Raw genomic sequence first — 23,492 nt, forward strand, 5'->3', positions numbered from 1 at the left:
ATCCAGGTCATGATTTCTGCAAAGAGACATTGCTGCTGAGTTTTCCAAATGTATTTGTTTGGTGCTTTGAGCACCACAAGCTGAGTGCCATCTAGTTCCATTATATTGGAGAAGGCAGACATCTCTACGGCCGATATCTCCAACACTCAGCTCGCACCAAAACAATCTTGACTGATAAATGGCACTACAGGTAAGAGGAAGAATATCTATTTTTGATATGTGGGATAAACTGTTTCTTTAAGGGGATGAAAAACCTCAAGATAAGGGGGAAAAAGTATTTAAATATCTTTTTTTCCCATTTTTGCTGTCCTTTTGTGGAGCTCTAGATACTGTCACCTCTTCAGGCCTGGTAGGTTGAACCATTCAGTCCAGCAAAGGGTCACGAGTGGATGTTTCATGGCTTCAATGGGTCACCAACCAGAATGGTAAGGAACCACTGCTCTGTTGCATTTACATCATCTTTACATCACTTTATATTTAAAAAAAAAAAAAGATGTTTCAGTCTGTTCTTAGAAGGCGACATCTTTTAAATCTTCTGCTTTTACTGCTGAATGGAAGTACAGAAGCCCTGAGAGGTAAGGTGAAACTCTTAACCTGAAGAAATGGAAGTGGTCCTAGGTAAGGTCCAAGGTAAGGGCTTAGGGCTTGAGTCAAGGAGTCTGTAAGGGATCCATTTGGGATTTGGGGATTATCTCCTAGAACAGTGGCTCCCAACTGGTGGGTCGCGGTCCAAAAGTGGGTCGTGCGTCCACTCTGAATGGACCACAAGTGACTTGCGAACGTGACAAGTTTGTAAAAAGAACAAACTTTATTTTGAAGTGCAGTGAAATTCTGGCACAGGGCTTTTATTTCGAAGTGCCGTTTCCTGTTTTAGACTGACAGCTACTTGACAGAGACAGCAAACTAGCTTGATGACATGGCCAAACACAAGTATGACGCGGAATATATTAAACTTTGTGGACCTTGAACTAATGACTAAGGAGAAATCTGGACCCTGTGGCTGGACCAGTTGGGAACCACTGTCCTGAAAGATTGCTTGTTTTGGGTTTTTTTGTGGACAATCTTGGCCAAAACCTGTGTGAATCTCTAACATACATATGGAAGCCAGAAGCTCAAGTGAAACCTGAAGAGCAGTGAAGTAGTGTCTCCATCTCAGTGTTTAACTTCCCTTTAGAGCAGCTGTTGTTGCACCAGTGATCCAGAGGGGGTCGCTGGTGTATCATTATCTGATTTGGGAGCTCTTTGGTCTGACACATCTCTCACCCCTCAGCTTTATTCTCATGCAAATTCAGGTCCTTATTTTAAGTAATGGTGGAGATAAAAACAAAACGGCAGTGAACGTGTGGCGGATTAACATTTTATTTTCGGTCGGTTTTAACTTGGATTTCCAAAAGATTTGATTTAAAAAAAGGAGGAATTCTTTGTGCATTGATGAAAAAAGCCAGGTTGGGTAGTTTGGTGTTGGCCTTGTTTTCACTGCTGCTTAATAGAAATGTGTCAGTGCAACTGTTGTGGAACAGTTGATCCCTCATCTCTTGAACTCTATTTCAATGTTAACATGCATTTCTTCTTCTCCTGAGGCCTCCGAGAGTGTGCGATGCAGCTTCAATGTATCGGCGTATTTCCATCCTAACACCTGATTTCAGTTTCACAACAGTTGCAGAACAGGACAGTGAAAACTCTGCCACTGAGTAGACCACTTCACATGCTTTATTTCAGCACCCAAAAATAATTAAAAACATCTCAATTTATTATACATGTACAAAATAAGTACAGAATCTCTCTTTTAAACCATGAAAGTGGGTCCGCTTCAAATTCTTTTTTAAGAAACCCTTCGCGAAAGACATCAACAAAAACAACATAAACAACAGGGTGGGAGATGTGTGCTGTTTTTTCTTTTTTAGTGAAGAGGAGTTTTCCACAGGGGGCAAACAGACAGAGGAATCAACACTGAACAAATGTGCAGGGAAATGATATTGAACCAGAGTCACTTGCTTTTTGTTTTTATCTACAAAGACATGATTGCATGCATTACATCTGCAGTGATCACCTTTTCAGAACACTTAAGAAGAAAACAATTGCACTGCATAGACAACAAGACAATGAGTCAATTTAGTAGCACCAAAGGTTCTGCAGGCATTAGTGGCAATAGTTACAGTATGACAGTGAGAGTGTCACCATCAAACACCAATAGCTGGACCTCATTGAAATGTTAATAGCACCTTTGAATGGTTTTGATTTCCCCACAATAGACTCGTGTAAAATATACCCTTTTCATTTAAGAAAAAAAACTGGGGTGACTTCTTGTTTTGAGGTAGCCATCTACATATGAAGGTGAGCTTCTTTGTTTTTTGCTGTTTTGTTGGTCTTTGCTTTGTCTGAGCAGGTGTTTTTGTTTTTTCTTTCAAGAATTTAGAACAAGAAGACACTTCACACTTTTTACAATTTATTTAACACCAGAAAAATGGTACACATCACTTGTTGTTTTCAATGTCCTTCCGCAGTGGTAGAAAATGGCAAAAGTCACCTTGTGTCTCATTTCGTGTGTGTTTCTCTTTTTTTCTTTCTCAATCTCCAGGGGGAAATTTTACACAAGTATATATTATTTTCTTGTTGCCAGTGGAAACAAAAGATTCTTTTTAAAGTGTCCTTGTGGTTGAAGTAGCAGTCCCAAAACTTCTCATGATTGGAAAAACACAAACATCGTCTTCAGTAGAGTGGTTTTAAGCATGTGGACCAATGGCAGCCGAATGAGTTTTGAATGCATAGAAAAAAGGATTTAGAGATGACTGCTAGAAAAAAAACAACAATGTCATGTCCATATTTCTTTCTTTTTTACAAGAAGCAAACGGGGCCAACTTCGACGCCAAATTCCTGATCAGGTGCACCAACATCCATAGGAGCAATGTCAATGATGGGCAGGCGGGATGTTTTTGATGTCTTGTAGTCGATGACTGTCTTGCCCCATGAGCCAGTGTGTGTCTGCGGAGGGGAACAGAAAGGAGAAAAGGTCAGAAACCGCTCAAGAAGGTGAGGCGTTCACCTGCGCACAGGGGTGGAGGTTTCATTTGAACATTTGGGTGGTGCATATGAATACACGAACGCTTAATTTCCTGCATTCTGGTGAATGTTTCTGCATCAATTTATGGTGTAAATGTCCTTTTATCAACATAAAAGTCCTCTGCTACTTAATGTTTTTATTGTAGTGGACAAATGCACATGTTCTAAATACTGAAGGGCTCCTGTGTCCCCACCAAAATCAAAATCTTGCCTCTCTAAAGGACGGTTTGACATATTTTTCTCCAGGACTCACCGTGCAGCCATCCTCGCTGACGCTGTATGTGAAGCGGCTGTTGCCCTCGGCTCTGATCTCGACGTCGTTGGAGCCACCGAGCAGCAGGGCCTTCTTCAGGTTGCCGGTGGTGGAGTCCATGTAGGCGATGCTGTTCTTGCAGTGGTATGTGACGTTCTGAGAGGCCTGGTTGGACATCAGGCGCATGAAGGCCATCTGGATGCTGACATCCTCGGGATCAGCTCCATCGGTGCCATACTGGAACTGCGTTGCGGAGGGAGGAGAAGGGTGCGTGGGCATTACGGTCATCGCCTTAATAGTGCGTATTCTGTGTGCTAAAAGTTCATAAGGATGAATTTTAACGCATTGGACTTCCTACCTGGAATCCACCGGTCATGGACTCGCTGAACCAGACGTGCTTCTTCTCTTTCATGTTCTTGCTGAGGTACCAGTTCTTCATGGGGACGCTGGTCTGGCTGGGGTAGACGCAGGTCTCGCCAGTCTCCATGTTGCAGTGGACCTTGATGGCATCCAGAGGGGAGCCCTGGTTGGGGTCAACCCAGTACATGTCTGCAACAGAGAAACAGTTTGAATCTCAGCTCGTCTTTAAACTCGATCTGCGAGCTGCGTCTCTGATCTGCACTCACCGCTCTTCCACTCAGGGTGGCACATCTTCAGGTCGCGGCACATGCGGGCTGGGCTCTTCTGGGTACCGTCGGGGCTGCGGATCTTCTCCACCTTCTGGGTCAGGGTCTTGAGGGTGGTGTCGACCTCCATGTCACGATCGCGCATGAGGTTGGGGTCGTCAGCGCGGTAGTGTCCGCCGCGGAAGGGATCGGGTGCCTTCTCCTGAATAGGCTGGCTGACGAAGTCGAATCCACTGCCGGGAGGTCCAGGGGGTCCAGCGGGTCCGGGAGGTCCAGGAGGTCCCTGTTTGGAGACACCAGGGGGTTTACAAACTGCAGACACATTCAGTGTGTCTGAATGCACAAGTATTTGGTTAAAATAAAGATTGTAGTGCAACTTACAGCAGGTCCCATCTCTCCGTTGCGACCGCGAGGTCCGGGGGGTCCGATGGGTCCGGGCAGACCGTTCATGCCATCCTTACCAGGGGCACCATTAGATCCAGCAGGTCCCTGTGGAGCAAGAGCCACAAGTAAACATCCATTCATCACAACTCAGCTAGCACCCATTTTTGGGAATTGAGACGTACCAAAATAAAACCTTAAAATTTTAACCCTTCAGCACAGTAATTCTGTGTTTGTGCTGAAACTCTATTTTTAAAATAAATACAATTCTATTGAATATTTGGATTTGCTTTCATTTTTTTAACTTCTAAAGTTGCCCTGTGCCAGAAAACACCCTTGTGCCAGACAAGAATTCACAACTTTAAACAATTTTAAAAGCCTTCAAAATCCAAAACAAACAGTACATAGTAATACGATCTGTGTAAAAATGTACTGCTATGAACATATTTGTTTTAAGATATATTTATTTTGTGAAAATGTTGGCCCTTAAAAGATGCGTCTCAGATTTCGTCAACTCCGTCAGATTTCTAGAAAAACATCATTTAATCAGGCGTAAAAGGGTTTAGCTATATCCTCCTGAGTCCTGAACTTTTGGTATGTATTTTTAATTTCTGATAGCTATTTAGGAACAGTAGGACCTGATATGTATAAAAAACAAAACACTGTCAACGATAATTAAGTCCCAGTGTCCTCAAATGAGACAACAATTAAGTCCCAGCAAGTTGTCCACTTTTGTGTCAGTATCAGCTGCAGACTGACGTGGCAGAGATGGCTGCCATCTTGTTTTTACATAGATTAGTGTAGTGTGCTCTTACTGCCAATAGATGGCACACAAACTGTCAATGAATGAGGACAACAGGTCTGCGTAAAGCAGAATGAAGTATAAGGTGCAGTAAACCCAATAAATGATGTCCTCATATGAGGACACAAGGTCTCAGGAGGATATCACAAGGACTGCTGTCTCACTTCCTGGTTTCCAAAAAGGCATGAATGCTGCTCAAACTGGGAACTGCACTTGTGACCTTTACCCTTACACCTGATCTGTGTTGATAGTTTTGCTTTTAATTCTTGTGTATATCTTTCTATTTCCGTTTGCATGGTCGCTTGCCTCAAATTATCTCTTGAGGGACAAATAAAGTATTTTGAATTGAATGAATGTGTCAGTAATTTTAACGTATGAGGTCTTGCTCATGTTTTTGTCATGTCCTACATCGGTACGTCTACTCTACACAACTGAATTTTTTTTTTTACCTACATTGCAGAAGTGAAAAGTGAATTCATTTTTGGTTTAAATAACTGCTTGTACAAGTCCTTACTCTAGGTCCAGCGGGTCCAGAGGCACCAGCGGGTCCTCTCTCTCCATGAGCTCCCTGGAGGCAGACGAAGATGTGAAAATCAAATATTACTCATTAAGAGACAATGTTTAAACAAGAAGTGAGAAAAGTTGAGATTGCTTGATGCACTTTTTCTTTTGCTTCTCTACCACTTTAAATCAGTTACTCACAGCAGGTCCGGGCAGACCCTGCATGCCGGTGAATCCTCTGTGTCCCTTGTGTCCTCTCTCTCCAGCCTCACCAGCCTCTCCTCTGTCTCCCTTGGCACCAGCAGGGCCCTGAGGGAAAGCAACAAGAGCTCAACATGCTATCTGGAGCTGAGACTGGAGCTATATATCAAAAACTATGTTTATTTTATAATGATGAACATACAGCAGGACCACGGACACCAGCAGGGCCAGAAGGACCGGCGGGGCCAGCGGGACCCTAAAGGAAAGAGAGGGTGGAAAGAAAAAAAATCAGATCCACAAAGTTAGTTACCAGATTGTTGTGACATTTGTTCAAAAATAAGCAGGAAGGGGACTCACAGTCTCTCCACGGTCACCACTCTTTCCAGAGGGGCCAACAGCACCGGGGGCTCCAGGAGCACCAGGGGGTCCAGGGGGTCCAGCCATACCACTCTCACCACGGTCTCCCTATAGGGGGCATACATCCATTGAGATAAGGCTTGGAAGCTAAGCTAATTTTGTGTTTCCACTGGGAAGATACGAGGGTTTTTATGGTTTATTTGCAGCTTGATGGAAATTAATCTGGTGGAAGAGGTTACCTTGGGGCCAACACTTCCGTCGCGACCAGGGGCACCATCATGACCTTGAGATCCCTGCAGAAGAGCAGCGAGGAACATCAGTCATCACAATGTTTATCAGAGCTAATACAGTGCGTCAGTGTGAGACCCAAAGTGCTTTACAGGTGTCATACCTCACGACCAGCCTCTCCGGGGGCACCAGACAGTCCAGGGGGTCCAGCAGGTCCGGGGGGTCCACGCTCACCAACGGGTCCAGAAGGTCCCTGCTTTCCAGGCTCACCCTGAAGAAAGACAAGAGAGGTCAGTTCTCTGCATGCAGATGGAAGCTCTGAGGAGAGATAGGATAGAAAATCAAATTCAGATCATGGCGAATACTCACAGATGGTCCGGGAAGACCAGAGAAACCACGCTCTCCACGCTGTCCAGGGAGACCTACAATACCACGCTGTCCAGCAATACCCTGGGGTCCAGGGATACCACTGGGACCCTGCACACAACGACACAGCGCTCAGTTAGCGAAAGAGATCACTGCAGTAGATTTCAGGCTGTAATAAAAAAAACATCTATTGCAGAATTATAGCGGGCACTCACGGGGGCTCCATCAGCGCCAGGAGATCCCTTCTCTCCAGAGAGTCCTGGGGCACCAGCGGCACCAGCCTCACCAGGGCGACCAGCGGGACCGGTCTCACCACGACCTCCTCTTGCTCCATCTTTGCCGACGGGTCCGACAGGTCCGGGGGGTCCAGCAGCTCCCTGGAGACACACAGAGGGATCAAGTCAGACCGCACTGAAGGTACCAGATAACGATGCACAGGCACATGAAAAACAAGACTGTGTTATGGGGTGAAACTTACAGCAGGGCCGGGGGGTCCAACTCTGCCAGCGGGTCCGGGGAAACCAGTAGCACCCTACACACACACAAGGAGACACATTGAGTTCACCATAACTGTCACAGAGTCTCTGTTCTCCCCCAAAAAATGACACTGTAGGTTGTTTATACAAGCAGCTTATCATGACCCGTATTTACGTTTTAATCAGAACCTGTGGTGGCCACAGTAATTATGACAGGAGCAAAGGATGTAATATAAAGAGTGACAAAGTCTGTGTAGGGACGAGATTGGGGTGGATGGATGGGTCAAACAAACGCAGGACTTTCACCAAAGAATCTGCTGTTTGTGAAACCAAAAGTCAGTTAGGTTGTTTTAAGTTACATTAACTGACATAGTGTAACTGTACATAACATTACATATGTGTGATGTATATAAGTAACTGACATTACATCACGTTGGTTGTTTTAACTGTGTACTTTTCCAAAGCAGGATGAGGCTGTTTAGTGAATGAAGCTTGTCTTCACCGTGCCCGTATCCTGTGACATTTAAGTCTATATCTAAACTTTAAAATGAATGATTTCATTTAGTTTTCTTTGCAGAAATGCTGAAATATAGGCCTACTCTATATATACATATATATTTTCTTAGTATTCTTACACCTCTTAAAATAAAAAAGACCTCATGACCCCCCCCATGAGGCTTTGGTGATCCCTAGTGGGGGTCATGACCCAGGATCGGAACCACTGATCTTTTGAGTGGCTGGTATATTTTTAGATTTAAATTTAGATTTTTATTTTTACCCAAACAATGATGTTTTACTAAACCTAACCAAACTGCGACCATTTCACAAAGTCGCGACTGTTCGTGGCCATATATGTCGTTTCTGTGGTGATGTCCTGCCACCGGTGGGGGCGCTAATTTGGGAAACGCTAGCGTAGGTTGTATCAGAAGAGGTAGGAACTACAGATGGACATGAGTACTTGAGTCCTCGATTTGCACGTCAGTGTTCATTCAACGTGTTGAGTAATCGTACATCGTATACATATATAATAAATATAAATATAAATTGAACCTGTTCTGTATTAAAAGTTTACTTTTTTTGGGACAGTATGCAGTGATGTTTGGGAGTATTTCGACAAAATTAAGTTCAGTGAAAGCTACGTAACGTTCAACTAAAGCATCAGATCTAATCTTAACAGTCAGTGCAGCGCAGAGAGGCGGGCTAACGCTAACTGCTACCTGCATTTTCACCTAGGTGTTCATTTAGGACACAGTCCTTACGTTATATTTTTACTTAAAATGCCCATCCGTGGTTGGAACCTATGTAGTCGCATGAGTTGTTGTAAATCTCACATGTTGATGAGATACTTACAGGGGGTCCAGCACCACCACGAGCACCTTTGGGTCCAGCAGGTCCAGCAGGTCCCTGTCGACAAAAAAACACATCATATGAAAAGATTTCTCCACATAAAATCCATGATTGGCTCTCTGTGGCATCAGTAATGAAATGAAAATACTTATATTGTAGAGTTTTTTCCATGATTCCTACACTGTGTATCAGCGGCCTACCTGAGGACCAGCAGCTCCAACGGGTCCACCGGGTCCAGGAGCACCAGCGTCTCCCTTGGGTCCAGTATCACCAGTCTCTCCCTTGGCACCAGGCTGACCATCAGCACCCTGAGGTCGGAGGGAAAGAGGGGAAATGATCAACACATCCTTGTGCCAGCTTTAATCTTAAATTGTAATGTATTTTAGTGTCATTAAGAGCATCTATGTTAGAAAAGTGGTATAAAATCTAATTCTTACAGGAGGTCCAGCGAATCCAGCAGGTCCAGGAGGTCCAGTCTCTCCACGCTCACCCTGTTGAAGTAATGAAGAGAAGTTTTAATGGCACACACATCACGATATTCTGGTATCTGGAGCTAAACACACGGCTCCAGTAAAAAAAGTATATCTTGTTGTCCTGTCCCCAGTCAGGTGTACTTACAGGGGCACCACGAGGTCCAGTGGGTCCAGCAACACCAACGGCACCACCCTCACCCTAAATCCAGAAATGGAGAAGAAGAACAGGTCAGCAGTCGTCCTGTTTCACTTATTTCATGAGTGTTAACACAAAAGTATTGTGCCAAGCAACCAACATAACTAACATAATCGTAGAAAAACAACCCAGCAGAGATTTGTAGGTTAAAACCTGGTCTCACCTTCTCACCCTGAGCACCGGGAGGTCCAGGGACTCCAATAGCACCAGTCAAACCACGAGCACCATCTTTGCCAGGGGCGCCATCACCTCCCTTAGTGCCAGCATCGCCCTGAAGAGAACAAGTTGATCACACTCACTTAATTGTCCTCACTCACATCACAGGTCACAACAAGTCAAAAACTTTTGTCACAGTAAGCTCTACTAATAATTTTATTTTAATAATATAAATAACAGATTTTAAAAGAGTGGGGTCTGATACTTACTCTCTCTCCCTTGGCTCCGGGGAGACCAGCAGCTCCACGCTCACCAGGCATTCCCTGCATACCGGGGGCTCCAATACCGCCAGGGGCACCAGCAACACCAGGCTCTCCCTAAACACACACACACACACACACATTATTATCATTATACATCCATCGATGATACTCAGTCAGCTGCGAGTGAAACAATCCACTGAAATGTGCAACAATGTTTGGTAACTGGGCAACAAAACTAAAGGATAATTTGGCAGTTTTGATTTTTAAACCAAGACCTTATTAAAAACCCTAATCAATAAGTGACTGATCTGCAGTAGCTTCCTGTTTGCCTCAATGTCTCTGTACATGCTGTCAATCATTTGTTATTTCCTGGGCACCACACATGTACTCGCCCAGTTGTGGAGAATATGGTGGAGCATGACTCATCTGACCGTATCACTTTTGTCCACATCTCTGTAGACCAGTCCCTCTTAAAAGTGAATTCACCTGAGCATCTACGTCATCAAATGTGCGCTGTCGACCACAACTTCCGACTCTGTTTAACTGATGTTTTTCCCATAGATCTAAATACAGATTTCATTTTGGTCAGCAGCCTGTGTGACTGAAGCTACTACAATCTGTGCCTTAACAGTTTAAGATCATTTCCTCTTTCCATTTTGATACAAAATCAGAATTAACCGGGCCTGCTCAGTGTTTTTATTTGTGCCACAGAGCGAGGGCGTTCAATTCCTTTCAATGCTGGTGGTGCCGCCATAGTTTTAAACATCAGACATTTAATTTCCTGCATTCTGGTGATTTTTATGCACCAGCTTTTGCCTTTTCTGCATTCATTTATGGTGTAAAGCTCCTCTGTGTCCCCACTGAAATTTACACACATGCCACAGAGCGTGATTTGATGTTAATCGCTTCATTGGAACTTGCAGTGCACCTGCAGTGTGGAAGCATCTGCATTCATTGTGTTTCTCCTCTCATTTATTCAGGTGTTTCCTTTAAGTTGTCACCCATCTTTACATCCACCGTGGAAAGTAAAATTTTGGTTGTCGTGTTTTGTCTCATTTATCTATATTCCCATTTCCCTCTAACCCTGTGTATGTATTGAATGTCACTACTGCTTTTTTTGTACTGCCCTTTGCACCAATTTAAAAACAAAAGGCCTCACCAACTGCTGCAGATTGACCGGTTAGTCACAAGTAAAGCTTCTATTTGTGATTGTAAATGATGGAGAGCAACATTTTAATAAGGTCTGGGTTGAAAAACAGTGAACTGATCCTTTAAATGTGCATCTATGAGCACTTGGGAATGAAACAAGTACAAATGTGTGTGATTTTAGGTATCAAACGAAAAGGAGAAGGTTTTCTTTTCTCATGTCAGGTGATAAATTTGTACATGACAGAAGTGGAAGTGTTTCATATCCTAAAGCTGGATGATCACATGGACCACATGTCATGATGCCATTGATCAGGTAACACTTTCCAGCAGGGGCATAGGTTTTGTTTCAATATTGCGAGGGACATGTATGAAATGGGGGATTTTGGGGTCCTCACCAGGCACCTAATTTTCTGATTCTGGCAAATATTTCCACATCAGTTCATGGTGTAAACAAAAGACCTCTGCTGCTCTCCGGTTTTCATTTAGCGCGGACAAACGCACGTCGTAAATATTGAGGGGGGCGTGTCCCATGCATCCCCCCCTGGAATCTATGCCCATGCTTTTAATTGAAAGACATAAAGTATTTTGCACTTGTTGATAACTGGCATTGTTATTGACATTGCGATTGTCATTTCACAGCTGTTTGGGAATTTCTCCACATTTTAGAAGTTTTTTTTTTTTTAACCTACCTTGGCTCCATCGTTACCAGCAGGGCCAGGAGCACCACGGGGACCAGTTGGGCCACCAATGCCAGGAGCACCGCGCTCACCGGGGAAACCTCTGTCGCCCTGCAGGAGAGAAGGACACATGGGTCATGACCAATGTCGAGAAAGAACAGAGGTAAGCAGTGTTGTGTATGGATGATGAAAATGCTTCTGAAATACAGGAGAAACTTACTCTTGGGCCAGATGGGCCAGGGGGTCCAACCTCACCAGGGGCACCCTGAACAAAAGAGGGGGAGGGGGAATTTAAATTAATGGATCTTCCTCGAGGAACCAAAAAACAGTATGTGACAGGAAATCTTGAAACTTCAGAATACCCCTAAAAATACATAATGTCATGTGCAGCAGCTCAATCTTCCACAAAAGATTTGGACGACTTACCTGCTCACCAGGCTTGCCAGTCTCACCAGTAGCACCTTGGGGTCCGGGAAGTCCCTGCACAAAGAAGAAGAAAGGTTAAGGGAGGAAAGGTGGAATTGCACCGCAGATTTGAAATGTATCAGCAAAACAGAAAGCAGCTGAGATGCTCCCAACACCTACCTGGAATCCGGGAGGACCAGCAGGTCCCTGCTCTCCCTTCTCTCCAGCAGGTCCCTGAACAGGAGGAAGAAACGATGAGAAACCTTGCGAGACACTTTTTCTGTTATAGTTGAGCTCATGATTCAGTTTTAGTTTAAGATACGTACAGCAACACCAGAAGGTCCAGGAGCACCAACGTCACCGTCTTTGCCAGGGGCACCCTGTGAGCAAAAACATCAACTGTCCTATTTATGCTTTCTTTTTAAAATTTTGATAGAAAACATTTTTTACACTAGTGTAGTTTGATTTGTATAGTTTAAAAGAATATATACAAGTACTTACGACAGGGCCAGTAGCACCAGCGGGGCCTCTCTCACCGGGCTTTCCACTCTCACCCTGTTAACAAGACAAAGTCCACACTTACATATGCTGTATGAGTGATCATGCATCAGTACTTCCTTCAATACGTATGGTTTGTTTAACTATGGGATTAACAAACTAGCAATTATCTGATAATTATCTTTTTCTGAAACCAAATGAGTGGAGCTGTGAACTCACAGCAGCTCCCTTGGGTCCGGGGAATCCCATAACTCCGGGCTGTCCTCTGGCTCCAGCAGAGCCAGGAGGTCCAGGGCGTCCATCTTGTCCAGCAGGGCCCTAAGGATCATCAGAAGACGGGAGAATCGTAAGGAAAAGTCCTATCATGATTAATGTTCATGTATTAAGTCACCACTACCAGAAACATAAAACCCATGAGTCAGTACTTACAGCAGGTCCAGTCTTGCCATCGGGGCCAGGGCTACCAGGGCTACCAGTCACACCCTGTGGAGAGAAGGCCACACGGTGAGTATGAAGACAGACAACACATACAAGCCATATTCTGACTGTATTCCACACTGTGCTTTATGTTTAGGATGAAAAAGAGCGTTTGTGTTGCAGATCTCACCTTGGATCCAGGTGCACCAGGACCGCCGGGGCTTCCAGACTCACCAGTGGCTCCCTGAGCTCCCAGAGGGCCGGGGGCACCACGCTCACCAGGGGCTCCCTGTCAGACAAGCAGGGAAGAGTCAGAGGAAATGTGCACGAGCAGGTGACCTAAATTATCTCTTGGTTTACTGCAGTGACAGAATTAGTATCAGATACTTTGAAGTACTAACAACAAAGTACGAAAATACTCCACTACAAGTAAAAGTCCTGCATTTCAAACCTTATTTAAGCACAAGTATGTGTCAGTAAAATGTACTTAAAGCATCATCATATATTTGTAGCTTCACTGTCATGTGAGAACCACATATCTCTAAAAACTCTTCTTCCTGTTTTCAGCTTTGTGGCGATGCATTTCCAGCTGATCCAGAAGAGTTTATTTAGCTTTAGAGGCATAGTTGAAAATGAGCACCAGCCACCAGACAAATGCTGGTAAGATATGAAAGTGGCTACTAGATTAGCTTCATCTACAGGCCAAAAAACTGGTAATATATTGACTGGTTGATAGATTTTGGAATCAAAAAGAACAGAAGTAGGAGAATTTTCTTTCCACGTTCTTCGGTTTATCAGAAGATTTCAAAATCAAAGTCAACAAACGCTGCATAAAATAGAAATACTCAAAGTCCACGTTCCTTCTGTCTGCACTTATGTACAGTACTTGAGTAAATGTACTTAGTTACATTTCACTGCTGGTTAATTGGAAGGTTTGACTCCCTAATCATGACAATAAAGCTTTGCTAACGTCTCTTATTGTCAGGTTTGGTTTACAGAGTGTATTCCTGACTCATCAGATAACTCACCTTGCCACCAGCACCACCATCAGCACCAGGGAAACCGCGAGCACCAGGGGCACCCTAAAGGAACAAAGAGAGATGTCAGGTCAGTAACTGTGGCGTAAATGCTCTCACCTCAGGGGTGAATCCCCCTGGGAATTTAACATACTGATAATGTGCAGACGGCTTTCTGAGAACACAGTGTTGCACTCTGAATTCAATATAATGAGTCATGCTGGGAAAGTATTGGTTGTTGTAACACAGTAGGAACTGTAGCGTCATGGCTGTTTCCAAACGTGACAAAAAATTTTCTTGATACAGCGTTTAACAGAAGTTGCGAAAGAAGGAGTAACTTACACGCTCTCCAGGGGGTCCACGAGGTCCAGCACCACCGGGCTCTCCACGTGCTCCTCTCTTGCCCTCCTCACCAGAGGGGCCAGGAAGTCCCTGAACTCCAGCGGGGCCCTGGAATGAAAGCAAGGCCGTTAGAAACACTAATTCCCTAAAAATGCCACCATCGGTAAAGTAATGTGTTATGTGTTTAGAAACTTACAGGCTCTCCCTTTGCACCGGGCTCTCCCTTAGGACCAGCGGCACCGGGGTCACCCTGTTGGCAGAAACACATTTAATCTCGTCTGTCAGGTGATCCTAGGTCTCTGTAGCATTGAGGAACAATTTGCATTGATACCAAAAACTCACACAATCATTTGTCTACTCACATTGTTACCCTTGGGACCAGGAGCACCAACAGCGCCCTGAGCTCCAGCAGGACCACGAGCACCGGGGAAACCAGGAGCACCAGCAATACCAGCGGCACCCTGTGGGAGAAGAGAGTCGGGGTGTCAGGACGCTTCACGTGCAGCAGGACTGAAGTGGAATAAAAGTGATCAGTGAGTGTGATACTTACAGGAGAACCCTTAGCACCAGGGGCACCATCAGTTCCAGGGCTACCCTGTTAAGAGACAGGAAGTGATGTTTATAATTGCGTTTCTTATCACGTGTAAAAAGATTCGACAGATGCCCTCAGTATCTACTCACAGCAGGTCCAGCGGGTCCAGCAGGTCCTGGGTTACCAGGCTCACCACGGGCTCCCTGGGGTCCCTCATTACCACGGCCTCCAGCGGGACCAGTCTCTCCCTGTGAGGGGAAGCAAAAGTGTCTCAGAGATCTGCAGCTTTACTACTGTAATCAATCCGTAAACAAAGAATCCACCTTGGCACGTCAGCACCAAGGTTATTTAGATTAAATAGACAATTAAATCACATTGCAGATGTAGTCTATAAAACTGTGGTGTGCTGTCTGAAAGTATTGACGCTAGGGGGAAATAATCTTAGTTTGATATTATTGTGATAAATAATTAATCTACAACACAACAAGCTTGTACCGAGACAGACAGAGGCAGAGTGAAGTCTTGGGGAGTAGAGCAGACGTAGTAACATCCTTTGCTAGCTCATTTTTTGAGCACTGCTCCAATCATGCAACTGATGGATTGTTTTTACTGGCCGAGGCCATCGGGCAATCCTTACTGACGGACACTGCATAACAGTGAGGGCTCTATCAGACAGAATAGTGCCTGTAGACTGTTGTTACTATATTTGAAGTTTTATCACGCCATTTGACATCTCGATGATGAAAAAAACAACAACAAACAAATGATATATCGTGCAGCCCTGCACCTCACTTATCTTGAACTTATCTTATCTTGTTTGTTGCACGTATCCAGAGTCATAGCTCATTATCTGACTTCTGAAAATAACCCAGATGTGACTGACCTCACAAAAAGTATTAGATACTGGAGCTGCAACAACTGCCCAACATTTTCTGATTTAATAATTCTTAAATGTGAGAATTTAATGCTCTTCTTTGTCATACATGATAATAAACTGAACAGCTTCGGATCTCTGGACTGTTGGTCAGATGTCACCTTGGGCTCTGGGGCCTGTTTCATTAGTTTCTGACATTTCACTGGCAAAACAATTCCTTGAATAATCAAGAAATTAGCAGGCAGAATAATCTACAATGGCATTAATCATGAGTGGCAGCCCTGTTAAATGTAACGTATGAATATTAGCTTTAAATATTATTAAAGAGAGGAGAGGGAAACAGAGGTAAGGTGCCAGTAGAGGTCTACTGACGCCATCTGGTGGCTGCAGTGTTCACCTGAGCTGTTCAGTATTAGGATTTACACCGTCGCTGGCTAATGGTTGACAGTGTAGAGTGGAGAGTATCTGTTACAGGGGGATATTGATCCTGCAGGTACTAACGTCACCTACAGTCCAGCTAGGTAGGCTTGGCTTAATCCTTACAGACTTCTTACATCCTTACAGCTTGCCAGGGAGCTACTGGGACAGCTGATGAGATTGGTAATAAAGAAAGTTGCCCCTGGCTGTGAGGACAACCCCTTATCTGTACCTTAAAATAGCGCATTAATGTTTCAGCAGTGTCACTGCTGCCCCTAATCTCAGGGTGATAAACCTATAGCAAGCCTGCTGTATTTACATGATCAACTCTACTGATTATGACAAATGTATTGGGAGGCTTACCTTAACACCAGCACCACCAGGGAATCCAGGAGGACCAGCAGGTCCAGTAGGTCCCTGAAAGACGAAACCACGTGATGTTAACAGACATCAACGAAGATTTAAATGCATCTAAACCTTCAACAGAGCACTGATGATGTCACTGTGCAGTTTAACATGAGTGATATGACTCAGTATGCCTGTTTGTGTGTGTATATGTTTATATGAATGCAAAACTCCTTAAATAAAGTTAGGAAAATTAAGATAAGATAAGCCTGTGTCGATCCCCAGTGGAATTAAGGTGCTTCAGTAAAGACAATACTCACAGGGGGTCCAGCAGGACCAGTGTTGCCATCGTTACCACGAGCACCCTGCAGAGGAGAAGGACATTACATCACAGTGATCTGCAGGAACCACGTTTGTATCAGGCTCATATCATGTGTTATTATAGCATGACAGGGTCAGCAGTGCTTACAGAGGGGCCAGGAGGTCCAGGGCGGCCTCTCTCACCAGGAAGACCACGAGCACCCTAGAGGAGACAAAAGAAATAACAGAATATTAGCTTGACAATGCCAAGACATTACAAGAGGGACGAATGTGTCAAAATATTGACTGACAAGAGACAAAAACCTACCATGATTCCGGGGACGCCATTCTCACCAGGTGCACCGCTTTCTCCCTGTAGACAAAGGAAGGATGAGAGGTTTGTATCTCGTGAATTTTTGGTTCAGTTTAGGGTGAAATTTGTTGAGCAGCAGCACATCCTGCGATCCTACCTTGGGGCCAGCGGGTCCAGCATCTCCCTTAGCTCCATCCAGACCGCTGAATCCCTGTGAGCAAAATCAATACACACCCTCAGGTCAGTCATGACATCACAGCAAGCGGAAATTGGTGATTCTTTCTTTTTATTAATTTCCAAACTCACTCTGTGTCCCTTGATGCCAGGAAGTCCGGGGGTTCCAGGGAATCCACGAGCGCCCTGCAGGATGAAAATAGGAGGTAAGTTAGTAACTAAAAGAGCATGCAAGTAGAGAGTTTTCTGACCAACTGAACATCCTGGAAACTTATTTGAAATTACTTCTGTGTGACCTTTGCCCTCAGTGGGCATCACTCACCTGAGGGCCAGCAGCTCCACGCTCACCGGGGCGACCAGGTTTGCCGGGCTCACCCTGTTGAAGACGCACAGAGAGGAGGTCAGTATGTGCTAATCAGCCCTTCGCTAAGTGTGTATGAACCCTTCAGACAATTAATAAATTACAAAATAAGATTTATCAGGACAAGAAAAAGACAATTAAATGCCTTTCCTCAGGTCATACATGAATATAACTGCACAGCAGACAGAGAGGATAACAATCAGAAATCACTTACATCATCTCCGTTCTTTCCAGGGGGGCCACTAGGACCACGGGAACCCATGGCACCCTAAAAAAACAACACATGACTGGATTAGCACCACAATTAATGTTGACTATTTTAAGTTAATGTATGAGAATATTCACTCTGTCACTAAAGGGAAAAGAGGAGAGGAGGATGAGGGGTGTGTGCAGATGTGTGTCAGTGGGTCAGTGACTACAACAGGAAGTGGAACACAGGAAGTGACAAGCTAACAGGGATACAGATTAGGAAGCCGTGTTGTGCCTCATCAGTGTGCACAAAACTGACATTTTCGTCACATAAAAATCAAGAAAAACATTTATTTAGTAGAAAAATGTGTGTACTCACAGAAGCACCGGGCTCACCAGGCTCTCCAGGGGGGCCAGTGAAACCCTGAGGACCCTGATGGACGACAAGAACGGCAGATTAACACATCATCTTTATGAATTCATCTCAGATGTCATATGTCTGATAAAAGAAAGTATCTAAGCATGTAAGTGATGAGGGAATACTTACAGAGGAGCCAGGGGGTCCAGGAGGACCACGGGGACCCATGGGACCCTGTTGATGAAGATCAGGAGAAAAACCATCAGATTCTATTATTTCTATCTTATCTGAACAGGAACTTTTTGCATATTTTAGTTATAAAGGTAAAGAGGTCGTACCATTGGGCCGGGCTGGGGTGGGCCGCTGGATTTGGACTGGTCAACGTAGCTCATCTGAGGAGAGAAGTTCTGCAAGGGGAGGTAATAAGGAGAGAAATTAATCACTGAGCTTTGGAGAAACACCCGAGAAGTCACTTTGAATCACATGCTCCAGGTTCTATTCCAGCAGAGGAGTGAGAACGTCCCAAAGCAAACATATTTGATCTTGTAGCACAGATACTGAGTTAACTTTAATGTGTCCCTGACTGAATAAACTAGTCAGGTCACCACAAGATATTCTACTTTTTCCTCAGACCGAAACAAACATGGTTGCATGCCTGCTGATATTTCTCCTCAAAATTAAAACTCATATGGTGGAACTGAGACGCTGTATCTCCTTTGTAAACAGAATCAAGTCATCTACAAAAGACTTTCTGGATGTTGCGACATGGAGACACTTACTCCGCCAAGGCCGGGAGGGCCAGGAGGGCCAGGTGGTCCGGGAAGGCCAGGCTGTCCATCTAGTCCATCGTTGCCAGGAGGACCAACGGGACCCTGCAGAAAGGTCAGACTCTCTGTTAGCAATATAATTTATTGATTATTACTTATCTTTAATTTATGTCATTCTTAGCTTGACTTGCAGAGAGAGCTCATATCCCAACTAAGGTAGATGAAACTGTGTTTTCTATTATTTTTCGATCATTTTTCTGCTTCTGTCTTAAAAATGAAAACATAGCGTTGCTGCGTTTGAGTCACGCGTCTGCAAAAAAAGCTGAAAATGAGTTCAAATCCAAGGCGTTTCCTGCCGTTATTACTTTACAGGTATTTAACATTACCTCATTTATTTATTAACCGATTTGCGTCATGTGACCTTTCAACTTCTGATGACCTGTTAACCTTGTGACCTAATTATCAAAGGTCATCAGGAACTATGATGTCACAGCAGCTTCACCAGCGTTTAGATGAGTCTGTAAGGACTCAGTGAGCAAAGATACAACACCACTGAGTTCATTTTTTAATGTTTTTAGTCGGTAATTAGTGACATGTATAACAAAAAATTAACTGCTTGAAAAATCTCATGGAAATCAAGCTCATGCAACACAGCAAAGACGCATGATTTGCACTGAATAAGCCAAAATACTAACAAACACAACAAGTAAAGCACTGATTTTTCTTGTCTGAAGTCGATATATGCAATCATTTCAGGACAGAAAAGGTGTTAGCGAAGGTAAACTGAAACCTACCGGGTCTCCCTTGGGGCCAACGTCTCCCCTTGTTGGCTATGGACAAACAGAAAAAGGAAGTTAAGGCTACGCTGCAATGTTTCATCCAGACTGTAACAAGAAGTGCATCATGGCAGGCGTACTGACAAACTAAACTCTCCAAACAGAGACCAAAAAGCAGTTTGGCTCTAAAGTCACACATATTTTTCATTAATTATCAAATAGAAGTAAAAAGGGACAAATACCTCGTACTCTTCAGGAACTGTAGGGCCTTGAACCAACGGAGAAAAAGAAAATGTCAAAACCTCACACACATATTTATAACATCTACAAAATAATGTGAACATTAAGGTCCAGGCTGGGAGTCAGCTGCATGAAATACAGTATTTCATAGAAACATTAGCACATTCGTTTGATTCTAAATATCATCTGTAGTGAAAATGGAGGGACATAAATGTTGTTTTGGGAGGTGTGACGTGTGCTGCACCCTGCAGGGTCACGCACAGGTAGGCAGGCTGGGAAATTACATATTCATGGCCAGACTTCGCCAAAGTGCAGGTGTAATCCAGAATGCAATTTGAAAGTGAAATGAACAAAGGGTAAATCCAAAGCGAATCAAAAAAATCCTCAGGGAGAGCAGGCAGGCTTAGGGCCTCCAGTCCACTCGTGGCCACTGAGCCATGGATGGTCAGAGATGAGGTGGGAGGAAGGCACTAGGTGGCGCCATAAAGCTAATACAACTTGTGAGGAGGATGAAGGTGAAGTACCCTCTCCGTTGTCGGGGCAGATGGGGCAGCACTCTCCGTCTGGGATGATGGGGTCGGCGCAGTCGGATGTGTCCTCGCAGATCACCTCGTCGCACATGACAGTTCCGCTGTCGCAGACGCAGATCTGGCAGGGCTCTGGTTTCCATACATCCTTGTCGTTGTACAACTGTCCCTCTAATGTGCAGCTGCCGAATGTGCCTGAGAGGAGAAACCACCGTGAGTTTGGAAACATTACATCTATAAATACTATCATACATTTCAAAAAACAGAGTAAACATCCTAAAGTGTCTCATAAATGCCCCAGATTAGGTTTATCATCAGGAGTGAATGTAGAATGTGCTGGTTGAGCCTTTACACCTGCACAGGTGTGCATCATATGGGAACCAGATGTGGCCAACAGGCTCAGATTGGACACCAGACTCTTCTTGGAAAACCTCATTAAATTAAGTAAAATGATTATTTAGTAATTTCCCCATGCAGACCTGTATTGTTCTTTCAGTTTTGAGACGTTAAACTAATCAGCTCCATCCTTTGGCACATAGCCGTCTCTGATTCGTCCTTCAACTTGTGACATCCTGTCTAGATTCATCAAGATGTGGCAAAGTTATAGGAACTGGCTTTTGATGAGTTAAACTCTTTCTCTGTGAAAAAAAAATCTGGTGTTTGGTGACTAATCTGTGAGCAGGACCAGAGCGTCTAAGGAAGTGTAACATCTGTGCCCGTCTGCAGGAGGTATTTGGGTCTGGCAAGCATCAGAGCACAGGCCTCGATGTGCAGCATTTGGCAAAAGTCACTATCCAACATGTACTTTAATATGTTCTCCTCAAAAACTCTGTATTTAACTGGGTCTGATCACATCTCAGGCTGCTGGATGTGAGGCTGGGCCTTGGAGGTTTGGAGGATGGATGCGCAGTTCCGGTATTCGCCACTGAGCGGCGCTGTTAGCCTACTAAACCAGATCTTCCGCACCCTTCTCTGCAGGGTGATTAATTGATGTCTAGACTTTTTTTTTGCTGTCGACGTCAGACTTAGGCGATTTTTCCATTGTCCTTTTTTCCAGCTACGAAAATCTTGTTTTGCACAAACTGGATAAAATGTGGTTTAACTCTGTGTGACACTCTTATGGAGTTTTAGTGCAAAAGTTTAACCTGAAAACGGTTGAGAAGGTCTCCAATTAATCATGTTTGGATGCCCAGCTTTGGTGCGTTAATGTTAAAACTATGCAGAGAAATATCCAGGTGCTAGACTCTACAGACGCTGGCACATATTGCGCATGGATTTGGGATGGAGCCTGTTTTTCTAGAAGTGGTGAAAACTACTTTGCAAACTAAATGCAGTTAATTTATTCGTTTCCTCAAATGGATTTGCCATTTTTCAGATTCCTTTTATGCTTGTGCTCTGCTTCAACTCTCTTTGAACTCAATGTCCTGTCATTGCGCATCAGAGATAGCGCAGCTGCTCCCCTCAGGTTTGCGCTCCAGCGCGCGGGCGCACGGTGAGCATGTATCTGCACGTCACTGGGAGCAGCAAACAATAAAGAAAAGTCCTATAAACTCCTATTTCGCTTCCAGATCTCCCCCAAAAAAACGCCTCACAAACTTTTCACAATCTGGAGTCAGGCATCACGCAGAGGACGATCAGTTCCCAGCAAACTGCTCAGCATCCTTGCGGGCTCTCCACATCCTGACGGTGCCACAGTCCCAAAACAACTCAAATCAATGTTTGAAAGTGATACTTACTATCATCCTCGCCTTGACCTCTCGCCAAAAGCACTGTCGCGCTGAGCAACAGCGCTAACCGAATATCCACAAAGCTGAACATGTCTAAATATTAGACATGTAGATTCTTTGCGACAGGGGGGAATCCTTTTTTCTCCTCAGACACCACTCATACAGGGTAGGGTCCGGTCTGTGTGTAACTCCAATCCAGACCCTAGCAGAAACTCCCTACTGCCTAAACAAATGAGTTAGCTTGGCTTTTATATGCCAAAACTTTTGGGGAGGTCCTGCGCGCACCAGATAACTTGTACATGTTAAAGTCGCAGAGTCCCTCCTTCATCAGAGAGAGGGGCCGTCTTAAAACATGTCAAACAAGTTCACGTTTCAGCTCAAACGTGGATGATGAGGACACGCAGCATTTACGCGCCGGCTCACCACCGTTCAGACGTGTTTTATCATCTTCTGCTCCTCCGTGGACTTTCCTAATTGAGGCTTTTGTTGGGGGTGTTTTGTCTTTTGGGCATCCAACCTGAGACAATGCCGCTGAGCTGGTTTCGAGTCGTTTGGACACTGGATGGTTTTATTCATGTAGAGCACATCAGTTCGCAGTTTAACCTTCATTAGGCGCCAGTTTATTAAGGATGTGCTGAGCAGCTGAGGACTGGATTGATCTCAGTTGGGCAGGGAGTTCTTTTATTTTACGCAGGAGAAGAAAAGGGAAAGGGATCAGACAGATGTCTTTCGTGCGCAATTTACGCACGGGGATCAAACCAGGTGGAGATTAAAACATTACCAGGATAATTGGAGAATGTTTGTAGATTAAAATATGGTCTATGCATAAATAATTTACAGCTTATGTCCCACACTCTTGTAAGGGAATCCTGCTCATGTTAGTGTAGATATTAACACTCTAAAATGGATTTGTGTTTTCACTTTGGGCCTATTCACCTGAGTACCAAGCACCTGCAGGCACCTTGAGTTTCACACTACACTGTATGTACAGCACAGGTTTAATGTCTTTAAAGGAAAAGCAACTGCCAGTCTGGAGTCAATATGAAATGTTAATATTTTCCCCTCATTGTCATCAGACATCTGAACGCTTCCTGAACCATCATTGCTCCTTTACATAAATATAATCTATGCTGCTAATAAAAGTGCTTTCATCTTTGTTTCTATTAAAACTAAACAGTAAACCAGAGGCCACCATGAGCAGAGTTTTAAAGCATGTAACAACAACCTGTGTTAAAATTCCACCTTTTCCAAAAGAGGCATGGCCATCGCATGATGTTAGAGACAGAGAGGGGAGGAGGGAGGGAGGGAGGGAGGGAGAGAAGAAAATCTGGCAGATCCACAAAGCAGTCTGGTTACACTGTGGACACGTTGCAGCTTCGACAACTCGTATATGGCCCAAGTT

General features: G+C 44.3%; 1 protein-coding gene across 1 annotated transcript; it reads right to left on the reverse strand.

The window, feature by feature from the left end:
* Positions 1-2,433: 2,433 nt before the first annotated feature.
* On the reverse strand, positions 2,434-22,325 carry col1a1b (collagen, type I, alpha 1b). Its single transcript, XM_049562646.1, has 51 exons — positions 22,100-22,325; positions 20,361-20,558; positions 19,839-19,864; positions 19,615-19,650; positions 18,833-18,925; positions 18,392-18,460; positions 18,243-18,287; positions 18,075-18,128; positions 17,721-17,774; positions 17,468-17,521; positions 17,278-17,331; positions 17,129-17,182; positions 16,987-17,031; positions 16,828-16,881; positions 16,679-16,723; positions 16,377-16,430; positions 14,872-14,970; positions 14,741-14,785; positions 14,553-14,651; positions 14,387-14,440; positions 14,191-14,298; positions 13,861-13,914; positions 13,023-13,121; positions 12,845-12,898; positions 12,635-12,733; positions 12,419-12,472; positions 12,244-12,297; positions 12,098-12,151; positions 11,939-11,992; positions 11,733-11,777; positions 11,525-11,623; positions 9,693-9,800; positions 9,431-9,538; positions 9,217-9,270; positions 9,036-9,089; positions 8,799-8,906; positions 8,602-8,655; positions 7,254-7,307; positions 6,991-7,152; positions 6,779-6,886; positions 6,573-6,680; positions 6,421-6,474; positions 6,182-6,289; positions 6,027-6,080; positions 5,825-5,932; positions 5,637-5,690; positions 4,321-4,428; positions 3,940-4,222; positions 3,672-3,862; positions 3,314-3,556; positions 2,434-2,982 (listed from the first exon to the last, which is right to left on the reverse strand). Exons 1-51 carry the CDS (start codon positions 22,179-22,181, stop codon positions 2,836-2,838), a joined length of 4,356 nt encoding a protein of 1,451 aa, XP_049418603.1. The 5' UTR covers positions 22,182-22,325; the 3' UTR covers positions 2,434-2,835.
* Positions 22,326-23,492: the final 1,167 nt, after the last annotated feature.

Source organism: Epinephelus fuscoguttatus, linkage group LG20 (genome assembly GCF_011397635.1).
Source record: "Epinephelus fuscoguttatus linkage group LG20, E.fuscoguttatus.final_Chr_v1".
NCBI lineage: Eukaryota > Metazoa > Chordata > Actinopteri > Perciformes > Serranidae > Epinephelus > Epinephelus fuscoguttatus.